This window comes from Sminthopsis crassicaudata, chromosome 3, assembly GCF_048593235.1.
Source record: "Sminthopsis crassicaudata isolate SCR6 chromosome 3, ASM4859323v1, whole genome shotgun sequence".
In the NCBI taxonomy this organism is placed as follows: domain Eukaryota; kingdom Metazoa; phylum Chordata; class Mammalia; order Dasyuromorphia; family Dasyuridae; genus Sminthopsis; species Sminthopsis crassicaudata.
Genome location: NC_133619.1, coordinates 342,125,640 through 342,140,769, shown reverse-complemented (window position 1 = coordinate 342,140,769; position 15,130 = coordinate 342,125,640). Strand labels below are relative to the sequence as shown.

The 15,130-nt window shown below is 32.2% G+C and overlaps 1 protein-coding gene across 5 annotated transcripts in view; it reads right to left on the bottom strand.

Annotated features, from left to right (window-relative positions):
- PPP2R3A (protein phosphatase 2 regulatory subunit B''alpha) overlaps positions 1–15,130 on the bottom strand; it is a 353,882-nt gene that overhangs the window by 16,852 nt on the left and 321,900 nt on the right. For all 5 annotated transcript variants that reach the window (XM_074301595.1, XM_074301594.1, XM_074301593.1 and 2 more), the window contains 4 exons: positions 6,101–6,149; positions 3,772–3,861; positions 1,606–1,781; positions 916–1,034 (listed from right to left, as the gene is read on the bottom strand). In XM_074301595.1, the coding sequence (XP_074157696.1) occupies positions 916–1,034; positions 1,606–1,781; positions 3,772–3,861; positions 6,101–6,149 (434 nt within the window). The remainder of the gene's footprint in view (positions 1–915; positions 1,035–1,605; positions 1,782–3,771; positions 3,862–6,100; positions 6,150–15,130) is intronic.

Genomic DNA, 15,130 nt, shown 5'->3' with positions numbered 1-15,130 from the left:
TAGACCTTTTAAAAACTTAGGGTTATCATAATGCTACAATGATCTAATTAATGTTGTACTTGAATGTGCTGTTATTTTCACAATTTGACTCATTCTTTTTGATAATTTTTAATTATGGAGGATGCTCATCTAGACATAAAAATTTCTTGATTAATATCTGTATATAGCTATTTTTAGGTGTAAAACATATAGAGTGTAAAACTTGTCTGAAAGACTTTAGAATTTAGTGATGCTCATGGTAATTATTTGGTATTTGGCTCACTATATGGTCTAGTGAAAAGAAAACTAAATTTGCAGTTTAATTTTGTGCCTTTATCTGTTATTACCTGTGTGATCATGAACAAATTATTTCCCCTAGATTGTTTCTGTAGGATGAGTTAACTAAATGCTCTAAATAATTAAATGCTAAAGCTCTAAAATTCTTTGATATATCTATAGATATGAAAAACAAAATATTTGTAATTTTTTTTTGAAGCAACCTGTTCATAGATTAACTTAAATGTATGTAGGCTTGTTATCATGAGAGATTTTATTGGGACTTTCTGCCCCCACTTACCAAATACCTCATGTATGCTTTTAATCTGTGTGCTGATATGCTGCTTCTTTTTAAGAAGAGGGTTCTAAGGATAGTTTTGAAACTAATGTATTAAAGTTATTATATGTATATTTAAAAAGCCCAAGGTTCATGTAAGAGAATTTCAGTTTCCCATATAGTCCTCTTGTCTGTTCTTGTGTGCATTTGGTCAAGTTCAGAATAACAAAAATAAAAATTATTTTAAAAAAGGATATAGGTTTTAGAGGGGCAAAGAAAAATATATAATGTGAATTTAAGGCACTTTCCAGCTCTAAATATGTGATCTTATAATTTTTACAGCATTTATTGCTAAATGCAATAATATTAAATTACAATGATACCTTTTGCACTGCAAAGGGATCTCTTTGTTCATGGTCCAGGTATTTCTCCAGATTAAAGAAAGTGTCATAAAAAATATGAGCCATTCTGCATCTCTTTAGGTCTCTGAGAGTTATTTTGCCTGTATAAAAAAGCAAAGTTTAATTTCATTCAAAAGCTTATCAAGCGAAAAAAATTCAGTTTAAAAACAATATGGACATGTTTTATTATTATAAAAATCCATTTTTTCTAAGAAGGTTTATTATAAATGATTTAGTTCATACTTATATTAGAAATGCTAACTTTAATAAAGAAGACATGAAAAACCTCTGCTCTCAATAAACTTATACTTTAAGAATTTGATGAGTTAAACAATTTAGGGTCATTTTGGATTATGTCACTCAGCACATGCATTCTGTAAAGTTTATTGTAGAAGAAAGAAAATTAGGTTCCCAATCACAAACACAAATTTGGATTTTTCCTTTATGCTCATATAAACCCAAACCCATGATATAGTTTTTCTGAGCTTCAATCTCCTCATCTACAAAACAATGATACTAATATTTTATGTTGTCTCCCTTTTAAGGCTGTTGTGAAGTTTAAATGCAATAATGTTTGTAAAGCACTTGAGATTTTAAAAGATTATATAAACATTTACTATTAATAATGGTTAAAACTATAAAATGACACAGAATACAATAAATCTGTATTACCATCAAGTTCTGGCTTTACTAGGTCAAGCATCTGGCAGAGTAAGTCATGGAATGGCAATGGTTCAATACCCATGGCTTCCATTCTTTCACACTGTTCTTCATAGAAATATTCAAGTTCATACATGGAGAGCACACCATCCCCATCCAAATCCATACAGCGGAACCAATATTCAATGCTAGTAAATAAAGAAATTTTTTTTTGTAATATGATATATACTACTTTATTTATAGCATCAATTTCTTCAGTATTCAATGTCCTTTATTCATTTATTTATATTTCTGCAACTCTGTAAGTCCTTAATCAAAGTATTTTGTTTTGTGATATTGAGCAAATTGTCCTATGTTAAAAATTAAAAAAAACTTCAAACATATATTATTAGATCTAAAAATAGCCATCTTTGCCTATTTTTATATAATACATATCTATCTATCTATCTATCTATCTATCTATCTATCTATCTATATCAAATCTTAAAAAAAATTAACACAGGGATTGAGAATCTTTAAATAAGGGGCATTATTTCATTAAAAAAATTGAGAGTCACCTAAAAAAAGCAATTTTGCTTTTCTTTTTTTTTTAAAGTAAATTAAAATGTTTTAATATTGTGAATAGGCAACTATTAAAAATTTAGTTTTACATAATTGCCAGTTTAAAAGATTTAAATTCCTATTTTAAATTTGGAAGCATAAAAGTCCTTGCCTCATTTCTAAGTATAAGAATAATTAATAGACATATTTTTATAGAGGAAAAGGTCTACTTTCATGGAATAATGACATCTTCTGGCCTTTTACAGGACATAGGTCCTAAAGATGGTTAAAATTATGCTTTGTTTTTACACTATAGGCAAAAGTTGGATCTACATACATTGCAATCTGCATTACACATTTATTCAGTTTTCAGTCCAACCACTTTGGTTGTCATTTGTACTATGGACTACTTGACTTTGCCATTCCTTTGTCTTTTGCTGTACCTCTTTGGGAGATTCATTCCTCTCAGTTTTTCTCTCACTCTGGAGCTGAGGTGGTTCTGAGTGATGAACTCCTTTTGTGGTCTCCTTTAGCTAGTTGCCCCAGCTTTGATTCACAATCCACTTGGATCATTATCTTAACTTATCCATATTGCCTACCTGTACCCATTAGACTCACTAGACTTTACCATGTCTCCTAAGACAATCTTTTCACCCCTTTCTGGACCTGGAAATCTAATCAAAACATTACTGACACTACTAAGGCAAAAAAAAAAAAAAAATGCCAATTAAGTTCCCTATCACCAATCCCAACCAAACCATTTTACCATTCTCTGGTGTTTTGTTTCGTCTAACTACAAATTTCTTGAAGGCAAGAATTGTCTCATTCTGTGTTATGGGCCAGAACTTGAAACAAGGTGCTAATGCTTATGTACTTAGTTCACACCTTTAAAGGAGTTCACACATTAGAGTTCACACCTTTAGAGAGATAAGCTAGGAGTCTCAATTAGGATGGACTTCCGGAGATTCACAAGTCAGAAGCCCACAATCCCACTCTCGGAGGCAGAGTCAGATTCATTCCAACTTCCACCTTTCTGCTGGCTGGAGGCTTTGGATTCAGAGGGAACTAGAGGCTGAAGCTGGAAGAGACAAAGGACTATCGGCAAGAGCTCTCAGAACCAAGGAGAGAAATAGGGCTCTAAGAAAACTAACTGGGCTATTTTGAAGGAGACAATAAAGGATCTGGACTTTAATTCCTGGCTGCATTTGAGGTGATTATTGAAACTGAACTGAAACTAAGGCTGCCTCCAGAAGCTCCTCAAGAGATCTGCTCCCAGAAAATGATTATATTTTAAAGAAGAGAACATTACAATTCTGTGTTTGTATCCTTTGCAAATTGCTTAGCACAATGTAATTACTTAATAAATGCTTTTTCATTCTTTTATACCTGATTGCCTATGCAAGTGAATGGCTTTCTGCAAAAATGTTTTTAAACTCCTTTGAGTAATTCCTTATTAGTATGGGTCATCAAACACTATAAAATTATGCAATATCTATGTCGCCACATATTGTTTTGTTGTTTCTCTTTCAAGCTAACTTCAAAATGCAGTGTTTCAGTATGCTTTAATTATAAAACTGTTAAGCACAATAAAAGTAGCACTGAAGTGAGAAGTACAGAAAAGTAACTTAGAAATCATACCTTGTCAGATTTCTTTTGTCTTCTTCAGAGATTAGAAACCACACAAAATCTGCATAGCTCATTCTTCCCTCTTTTTGAACGACATTCCCCCTAAAAAGGGATATGTAAGCAAAATTTTCAGGGCAATATCTTAGATAAATTCAATGGGATGACATTCAGAAGTCACAACAATATTTTTCTGTGGAAGGTTTATAATTTTATTTCAGGAACAGTTAAATTAGAAAATTGGGCATACTTAGAGTTAATGTTCCACTGAGTGGCTTAACTTATTTGCTAAAACTGAGAAATTAAAATCCATAGTATTTGCAAATATTAAATTCTAAAGAAAAATTGGTCTTCATTTTTAGAGCCAAATGACATTTGGAAAAGATTCTTTCTTAGAAAGAGGCTGACTATAGTTACAGCTTTTTAAATATTGCAAAGGGAAGATTAGGCCACTGTAGTTAACCACACTTTCATGTTCTGAGATGGTGAAGTTTAAGAGCAATGTCTCTAGAGTTTCAAAAAAGAAAAATATCTTTAAGAATAGATTGATAAGGAAGTCACAAAGATAATTAAGAACAGATAATAAGGACAATAAGTAGTAACAATTATTTTTTATGGCTCCTTTCGGATGAGCTTCTTTTATTTCTATATAGAGTTCTCTTTTGGATATTCTTCCCCGGTTTTTCATGGCAATGCTATTTTCCTCATTCCTATCTGTTACTTTTCAGTCTTATTTGCTAGATTATCCTTCATATCATAAACTTTAATTATGCATCCTTTCCCCTTCTGCCTCTAAACTAAATGATCTCATCCATTCACATGGGTTTAGTTCTCATCTTTATATTAAAGATTGTCAAGTCTACATAGTCAGACCTAGTTTCTGTCATTCAACAAGTAATATTAGACACCTACTACATGTGCTAGGTACTGTGCTAGGCACTGGGAATATAAATACAAATAAACAGTTCCTATTTACATTAAGTTTAATATAAGTTTACAATCGTAAACATATATACAGAGTGGGAGTCTCTTGAAGGCAGGGACTACTTCACTATGGTCTTTGTATTTCCAGTTCCTAGTGTAATGACTGGTACATGGTAGGTGCTTAATAAATGCTTATTTATTGAAAAAAAAAAGCCTAAAATAAAGTTAACAAATGGAAATTTTATATATATATATATAAATATGAAGTAATTTGGGAAGGAGTGAGGATAGTTAGGTAGTGCAGTGGATAGAGTGCTGGGTCTGAAGTCAGGAAGACTTATCCACCCGAGTTCAAATCTGCTTTCAGACACAGCCCAAAGAAATTGGGGCTATGAAAGAGACATGACTAAAAAACAAATCTCTATGACCTCTAACAAATAATCTCTTCTTTTTGGCATTTAGATCCAATACATGGCACCAATCAAGTTTTCTAATCTTATTCCATATCTCATAAATTTATATGTGGAGTCAAACTGGCCTTTTGTTCTTTACACATGGCATACCATGTCCCATCTGTATGCCTTTGCAATAGCTGTCTCCCAGTCATGGAAAATACTTCCTTGTCACCTCTGCCTCTTAGAAATCTAGTTTCCTTAAAAGCCAATTCACCTTTTACATGAAACCTTCCTGATTTTTTCAACTACAAGTATATTTCCCCAATAAATAATAGTTTTTATTTCTGCATCGTGTTTTATATGTACATGTTATTTCCCTTACTTTGTTATTCTCTGCCTTAAAATGTAAGCTTGAGGGCAAGAACTATTTCACTTTGTATTTCTAGGCCCTAATATAATGTGTGGTACAGAGTAGGCATTTAAATGCTTGTCAACTACTGATTGACTGACCTGGGGTAAAACTAAAACATATATTAATATACCTGTTTTCATTAGATTTTTATAATAAATATTTTTGGATGGGAATTGAGTTATTATGTAAAAAACCTGCTTATAATAAGGTTTTGTTCCATTATTAGCAGTTTTAACTATTTAAGTGATACTTTTTCTTTAGTAAATTTAAAAATTCTTTAATTTCAGATAAAGCACAGATGAAATAAATGAAAGGAAAAGGGAAGGAAATAGAGAGAGCAAAAAGACCTGATATTAAGAATAATGAAAATTTCACCACAAAGTTTTTTTTTAAATTTATGTCTTAACAAAGTTTGAAGAAATTAAAGAAATGCAACCCAATATTGTATTAGAAAATATTGATAAGAAAACCGGAATACCTTCCCTCAACAGGGCATTGTAACTATTACATGGATGTTATAATTCTGACTCTTGCCATTCTATACTTTTTACAAGTTATGGTTCAGTCAACAAGAATTTGTAAAGTGCTTAATGAAATCTTTGAAATCTTTTACCTTGTCACTGCTCCAGAAAATATTCTTTCAATAATTCTATTTGATGATGCTGAAAATGATTGAAGAATATAATTAGAAACATTCTTTATGATTCACAGTTTTATAAAATTATTTTCATCTTGCTAAACAGATTGTAGACTGTGAAAGTAGCATAGATAATCTGGAGCACTTCTGTGTTACAAATTAAATGCTAACCACTACACTTGATGAGAACATGAATACAGCTACAAGTGCTCTCTGACTTCTGGTTCAACTCCTAATCAAAGATTTTCATTTAAAGTTCAAAGCATCATTATGGAAAACTGGGCAGACTGAAGAAGGCAGAGATGCATGTATTTGATTGTAGGATATATACCAATATTTATGTTAAGGAACATAAAAAGGAACTTGTCTAGCACAGCTAATTATTAACTCTGGCACCTAGTATTTAAGAAACCACTGGAAAAAGAGTGGTGTTTTTACATTATTAGTATGTATAATTCAATGAAATATCTTTCACAAAAGTTCTTTTTTGAAATGTCACTAATCACAAATGAGTTTTTAAAAAGGCAGTATCTAGTATATGTATGCAGGATTTTCACCCTATTTCCAAAAGGCCTTGATATGGCATTAAAACAATGCAAGTTAAGGTATTTAAATGTAAAACAAGAGGCCATCTAAGAAAAGAAGAAACAGATACGTTCAAGTTTCATAACTGCCTAGATTGGCAATATATGGACAATAAATTTAGTTCAAAGTTTTTTGGTTGCTAAGGAAAACAGATCTGTGACTTAATTTTTGCTCTTTAGTAAGAGAAAGCACACAAATCAGAAATATTGCTTTTCCAGGAATTAAACCTGGGCATAAATTTATAGCCTGAGTCCTTGGAAAGACATTGGAAAGTATATGGAATATAATAAAAATGACAGTTCTACCTAATCTACTACTTTAATGCTATCAAAAATTATTTTTTGAGCTACAAGAAATAACATTTACTTGGAAGAATAAAAGGTCAATAATATTAAAGGAATTAAATGAAAAGTAAAGAAATGACTTTTAAAAGGCAGTAATTATCAAAAATGGATCAGTGGAACAGAGTGGACAATACAAGATATAGTAACCTTATGTTTGACAAAGGTAAAGTTTTAAACTTCTAGAATAATTCTTTACTATTCCCCAATTCCCCAAATTTTTGGGAAAAATAGAAAATCTGAAATTGGTTATAGACCATATTACACTATTTATCTTGAGATAAGGTGAATTGGACATGATTTAGATATAAAGGGAATCATCAAAAGTAAATTAGAAGAATATAGAACATATTACCTATCAAACTCATGAATAAGAGATTTTATAAATAAACAACATATAGAAAGCATTGTGAGATGTAAATAGACTTTGATTATTAAAAATAGACATTAAAAAAAGATTTTTGCACAAATAAAACCAATGTAGCCAATATTAGAAAGGAAAAAAATGGGGTAAATTTTTTTAATAGTTTCTTGGATAAAAGTCTCATCTCAAAATATATATATATATAACTTTGTCAAATTTATAAAAATGTTATTCCCCAACTAATAAATATCAAAATATATAAACAGTTTTTAATGAAGATATCAAAGATATATATATATATATATATATGTATATATATGTTGTCATGAAAAAATTTTCTAAATCATTATTGAATTAAAGAAAGGCACACTTATGAGATTGACTAAACTGACAAGAAGAAAATGACTTATGCTGGAAGGGACACCAATATGCTGTTGAAGGAACTACAAACTGATCCAACCATTTTTTGGAGAACAAGCTGTAATTATGCTGAAATAATTATAAAAATTGTGCATACTCTTTTGATCTAGCTATACCATTATTAAGTCTGTTTCCTGAAGTGATCAGGGAAAATGGAAAAGAACTAATATGCATTAAATAAGTATTTATTGCAGCTCTCTTCATGATCACAAATAACTGGAAATAAAGGGGATTCCTATTAATTGGGGGATGGTTAAACAAGTTGTGGTATATGATGGTGATGGAATACTATTATGTTATAAGAAATGAGCTGGTTGGGCAGCTAGGTGGTGCAGTCGATACAGCACCAGCCCTGAAGTCAGGAGGACCTGAGTTCAAATCTGATCTCAGACACTTAATACTTCCTAGCTGTGTGACCCTGGGCAAGTCACTTAACCCCAATTGCCTCATTACCACCCCCGCCTAAAAAAAAAAAGAAAAGAAAAGAAAAGAAAAGAAAAGAAATGAGCTGGTTGAATTTTAGAAAAACGTGGAAAGATTTGGAAGAAATAATGAAAAGTGAATGAGTACAACCAAGAGAAAATTGTATACAGTAACAGTAATATTATTTGAACAATAATTGAATGACTGTTATTCTGAATATTATTAGTACTCAAATTGACTACAAAGGACCTGTGAAGGAAGGTTATCCACCTGCAGAGAAAGAACTGAGAAACTTAAGAATTGGCAAAAAGAATATACAATTTATGTGTGTCAAATGGGGCAAGAAGGAAGGGAAAGAAGAAGGGAAGAAAGGGAAGAAGGTGGGAGGGAGACAGTTCAGAGCTAAAATGTAACAAAAAAATTAAATTAAAAAATAAAATATGAAAAATGTCAAGAAAAAAAGCATATGCATAAGATGGGTATGCAAAGAGTGAGTCAAGTGTACTGGCATACCTAGACCATGCTATGTGTATGCCTATTGTAGACAATAGTTTCAGCCTAAGTTATATAAATACTACAAAAATGCTATCAGTGAGAGCAGTTTTCTCATCAATCCACTATAAGAGGAATAGTTACGATATTAAATTTTAATTCAGTGAAAGCATTTTTGGGGGGACTTTATATAGATAAATTGTTTTGCCTTTTAAGGAGGCAGAGGAAGAAGATGGAAAATCTAAATGTTTATTATTTATAACCTGATTATTATCAGGTTCATTAGACTTTCTCACATATCAGATGCATTAAAAACACTACATTTAACTTAATTCAGATTAACAAATATGCAATTGTTTACAGGTTTGCCATGGTATCATTCTAATTTTCCTGTTACTGTTTTTTTTCCCCCCCTTAGAATCGCAGACTTGTCTCAGAGGCATGTGGTCCAATCCACACTTGACCAGAATACTTTCTATGACATTTCGTGTATATGTGTGTGTGTGTGTGTGTGTACGTATGTGTGTGTATGTAAAGGAGGCAGAGTTAAATTACTTATCCAGTGTCACACAGCTAATAAGTGTCAAGTGTCTAAGACTAGATTTGAATGTATTTGTCTTCTGAGACCCCTTTAAACATTGACCAATTTTACTCAACAACTAAACTGCATATTATTAGGCAAAATTAACCAATCATTTCTTTGACTATGAGTGATATGCAACATGTTTTCAAATGGCCATGTATAGTTTGTACTTTTTAAAAAATATTTTTAAAAATAGCTTTTTATTTTCAAAATATATGCAAAGATATTTAACACGTAATGGTCAATCTGCCATCTCGGGGGAGGGGGAGAAGGAGGAGAAAAATTAGAACAAAAGGTTTGGCAATTGTCAATGCTGTAAAATTACCCATGCAAATATCTGGTAAATAAAAACTAATATATATATACATATATGCATACACACACACACACACATATATATGCAAAGACAGTTTTCAACTTTCATCCTTCAAACTTCAACTTTCATCATTCAAAATTTTTCTGTCTCCCTTTTCTCCACTTCTGCCCCTAGACAGCAAGTAATCCAATATATGTTAAATATGTGCAATTCTTCTATATATATATTTCCACATTTATCAAGCTGCACAAGAAAAATCAGATCAAAAATAGAAAAATATGAGAAAAAAGCAAGCAAACAACAAAAAAAAGGTGAAAACACTCTGTTGTGATCCATAGTTAGTCCGCACAGTCCTCTCTCTGGGTATAAATGACTCTCTTCATTACAAGACCATTGGAACGGGCCTGAATCACTTCATTGTTGAAAAGAGCCAAGCTCTTCAGAATTGATCATAGTATGATTTTGCTGTTGCTGTTCATAATGATCAATGATCTCCTGGTTCTACTCATTTCACTTAGCACTGGTTCGTGTAAATGTCTCTAGGCCTTTGTGAAATCATCCTGCTGATCATTTCTTATATTCCAATAATATTCTATAACAGACATTTACCATAACTTATTCAGCCATTCTCCAACTGATAGGCATCCACTCAATTTCCAGTTCCTTGTCAATACAAAGAGGGCTGCCACAAACATTTTTGCACATGTGGGTCTCTTTCCCTCCGATCTCCTTGGGATAAAAACCCAGTAGAAACATTGCTGGATCAAAGGATATGTGCAGTTTGATAGCCCTTTGGGCATAGTTCCATATTACTCTCCAGAATGGCTGGATCAGTTCGCAACTATACCAACAATGTATTAGTGCTCCAGTTTTCTCACATTCTCTCCAACATTTATCATTATCTTTTCTTGTCATCTTAGCTAATCTGACAGATGTGTAATGGCATCTCAGAGTTGTCTTTATTTGCATTTCTCATTAACAGATTTAGAGCATTTTTTCATGACTAGAAATGGTTTTAATTTCTTTGCTTGAAAATTATCTTCATATTCTTTGATTATTGAAATATATTTTGTAAGATCCTTTGACCCCTTATCTAGGAGAAAATGGCTCTAGATGTCATTCATTTATGCTTTAATTTATCATGAATTACCAGACTTAACCATAATGACTGATATAAATGTTTCTTATATCCAACAATTTTTCTTTTCATTTTACGTTCATTAATTTTATTGGTGCAAAAGCCTTTTGATCTCATGTAATCAGAATTAGCCATTTTGTCTTTTATGATCTTTTTTATACTCCTCTTGGTTAAGAATATTCTTCTTAGTCATATTTGGTAGGAATACTATTTAGATTGGCTTCCCTTCAAGGGGGAAAAGACATTGTTGTTGATGTTTGATTGACTGGGAGAATAGAGTTCCAACTATTGGTTTAGCTTGTTTGCCTCTTGAAGCATAAAAGATTCACCATATCAATCCATCAAAATGTATTAAGAACTTAATATGTGGCAGGCACTCAGCTAAAGTATAAAGAATAAAATAATCTCTAGTTGCAATGAGCTTACATTCTAACAATAGGAGACAATGAGTACATATATAGAGATGAAATATAAATTTAAAACAAACATAAAAAGCAGTTAAACACAACGTGGTTTGGGAAGGAGGTCAGTAGTAATTCCAGATCAGGGAAGGCTTTATGTAGAATAAGATGTAGCATCTTAAAGGACTCAGTCAGGGAGAGGTTAAGAAGGGAATGTATTCTAGGCATGAAGCAGCAGTGTCAAAGACATGGAGACTCCATGGAGATGAAGTTTCTATGAATAAGGAACATAGATAACAATCACTTTGGCTGTATCAGAGTACATTGGAGAAAATATGTCTGATGAACGGAAAGGCAAGCTGTTTTGTTTTTGTTCAGTCATTTTAGTTGTATCTCATTCTTTCTTTTTTTCTTTTTTTTTTTTTTAATTTTTTATTTTATTTTATAATTATAACATTTTTTGACAGTACATATGCATGGGTAATTTTTTACAACATTATCCCTTGCACTTACTTCTATTCAGATTTTTTCCCTTCCTCCCCCAACCCCCTCCCCCAGATGGCAAGCAGTCTTATATATGTTAAATATATTACAGTATAATTTAGATCCAATATATGTGTGTAGAACCGAACTTTTTGTTGCACAGGAAGAATTGGATTCAGAAGGTAAAAATAACAGTTTACATTCATTTCCCAGTGTTCCTTTTCTGGATGTAGCTGATTCTGTCCATCATTAATCAATTGGAATTGGATTAGCTCTTCTCTATGTTGAAGAAATCCACTTCCATCAGCATACGTCCTCGTACAGTATCATTGTTGAAGTGTATAATGATCTTCTGGTTCTGCTCGTTTCACTCAGCATCAGTTGATGTAAGTCTCTCCAAGCCTCTCTGTATTTCTCCTGTTGGTCATTTCTTATAGAACAATAATATTCCATAACATTCATATACCATAGTTTACCCAACCATTCTCCAATTGATGGACATCCATTCATCTTCCAGCTTCTAGCCACTATGAAAAGGGCTGCCACAAACATTTTGGCACATACAGGTCCCTTTCCCTTCTTTAGTAGTTCCTTGGGGTATAAGCCCAGTAGTAGTATGGCTGGGTCAAAGGGTATGCACATTTTGATAACTTTTTGGGCATAATTCCAGATTGCTCTCCAGAATGGTTGGATTCTTTCACAACTCCACCAACAATGCATCAGTGTCCCAGTATTCCCACAGCCCCTCCAACATTCATCGTTATTTGTTCCTGTTATCTTAGCCAATCTGACAGGTGTGTAATGATACCTCAGAGTTGTCTTAATTTGCATTTCTCTGATCACTAGTGATTTGGAACACTCTTTCATATGAGTGGAAATAATTTTAATTTCATCATCTGAAAATTGTCTGTTCATATCCTTTGACCATTTATCAATTGGAGAATGGCTTGATTTCTTATAAATTAAAGTCAATTCTCTGTATATTTTGGAGATGAGGCCTTTATCAGAACCTTTAACTGTAAAATTTTTTTCCCAATTTGTTACTTCCCTTCTAATCTTGTTTGCATTAGTTTTGTTTGTGCAGAAACTTTTTAATTTGGTGTAATCAAAATGTTCTATTTTGTGATCAATAATGGTCTCTAGTTCTCCCTTGGACACAAACTCCTTCCTCCTCCACAAGTCTGAGAGGTAAACCATCCCATGTTCCTCCAATTTATTTATGATTTCGTTCTTTATGCCTAAATCTTGGACCCATTTTGATCTAATCTTAGTATGTGGTGTTAAATGTGGGTCCATGCCTAGTTTCTGCCATACTAATTTCCAGTTTTCCCAGCAGTTTTTGTCAAATAATGAATTCTTATCCCACAATTTGGGATCTTTGGGTTTGTCAAAGATTAGATTGCTATTTTTATTCACTATCTTGCCCTGTGAACCTAACCTATGCCACTGATCAACTAGTCTATTTCTTAGCCAATACCAAATGGTTTTGGTGACTGTTGCTTTATAATATAGCTTTAAATCAGGTACACTTAGACCACCTTCCTCTGACTTTTTTTTCATTAGTTCCCTTGCAATTCTCGACCTTTTATTCTTCCATATGAATTTTGTTGTTATTTTTTCTAGGTCATTAAAATAGTTTCTTGGGAGTCTGATTGGTATAGCACTAAATAAATAGATTAGTTTGGGGAGTATTGTCATCTTTATTATATTCGCTCGGCCTATCCAAGAACACTGAATGTCTTTCCAATTATTTAAATCTGACTTTATTTTTGTGGCAAGTGTTTTGTAATTTTGCTCATATAATTCCTGACTCTCCTTTGGTAGATATATTCCCAAATATTTGATACTATCGACTGTTATTTTGAATGGAATTTCTCTTTGTATCTCTTGCTGTTGGATTGTGTTGGTAATGTATAAAAATCCTGAGGATTTATGTGGATTTATTTTGTATCCTGCGACTTTGCTAAAATTCTGAATTATTTCTAATAGCTTTTTAGCAGAGTCTTTGGGGTTCTCTAAGTATACCATCATGTCATCTGCGAAAAGTGACAATTTGATTTCTTCATTTCCTACTCTAATTCCTTGGATCTCTTTCTCGGCTCTTATTGCCAAGGCTAGAGTTTCTAGTACTATATTGAATAGTAATGGTGATAGTGGGCAACCTTGTTTCACTCCTGATCTTACAGGGAAAGGTTCTAGTTTATCACCATTACATATGATGTTTACTGAAGGTTTTAAATATATGCTCCTTATTATTTTAAGGAATAGTCCATTTATTCCTATACTCTCAAGCGTTTTTAGTAGGAATGGATGTTGGATTTTATCAAATGCCTTTTCTGCATCTATTGAGATGATCATATGGTTTTTATTAATTTGATTATTAATATGGTCAATTATACTAATAGTTTTCCTAATATTAAACCAGCCCTGCATTCCTGGTATAAATCCCACTTGGTCATAGTGTATTATCCTGGGGATGATTTTCTGAAGTCTATTTGCTAATATCTTATTTAAGATTTTAGCATCAATATTCATTAAGGAAATTGGTCTATAGTTTTCTTTCTCAGTTTTCGATCTACCTGGTTTAGGTATCAGTACCATGTCTGTGTCATAGAAGGAATTTGGTAGGACTCCTTCAATCCCTATTTTTTCAAATAGTTTACATAGCATTGGAATTAGTTGTTCTTTAAATGTTTGGTAGAATTCACCTGTAAATCCATCTGGTCCTGGGGACTTTTTCTTAGGAAGTTGGTTAATAGCTTGGTCTATTTCTTTTTCTGAGATGGGACTATTTAGACTACTTACTTCTTCCTCTGTTAATCTGGGCAAGCTATATTTTTGAAGGTATTCTTCCATTTCATTTAAGTTATCGAATTTATCGGCATAAAGTTGAGCAAAGTAGCTCCTAACTATTGTTCTAATTTCCTCTTCATTATTGGTGAGTTCACCCTTTTCATTTTCAAGACTATCAATTTGCTTTTTCTCTTTCCTTTTTTTAATCAGGTTTACTAAGGGTTTGTCTATTTTGTTGGTTTTTTCATAAAACCAACTCTTAGTTTTATTAATTAATTCAATAGTTTTTTTACTTTCAGTTTTATTAATCTCACCTTTTATTTTTTGAATTTCAAGTTTTGTGTTTGTCTGGGGGTTTTTAATTTGTTCCTTTTCTAGCAATTTTAGTTGTAAACCCAATTCGTTGGCCCTCTCTTTCTCTATTTTATGCAAATAGGCCTGTAGAGATATAAAACTTCCCCTAATTACTGCTTTGGCTGTATCCCACACATTTTGGTATGATGTCTCATTATTGTCATTTTCTTGGGTTATTAATTATGTCTATGATTTGCTGTTTACCCAATCATTCTTTAGTAAAAGATTATTTAGTTTCCAATTATTTTTTGGTCTATTTTCCCCTGGCTTTTTATTAAATGTTATTTTGATTGCATTATGGTCTGAAAAGGAT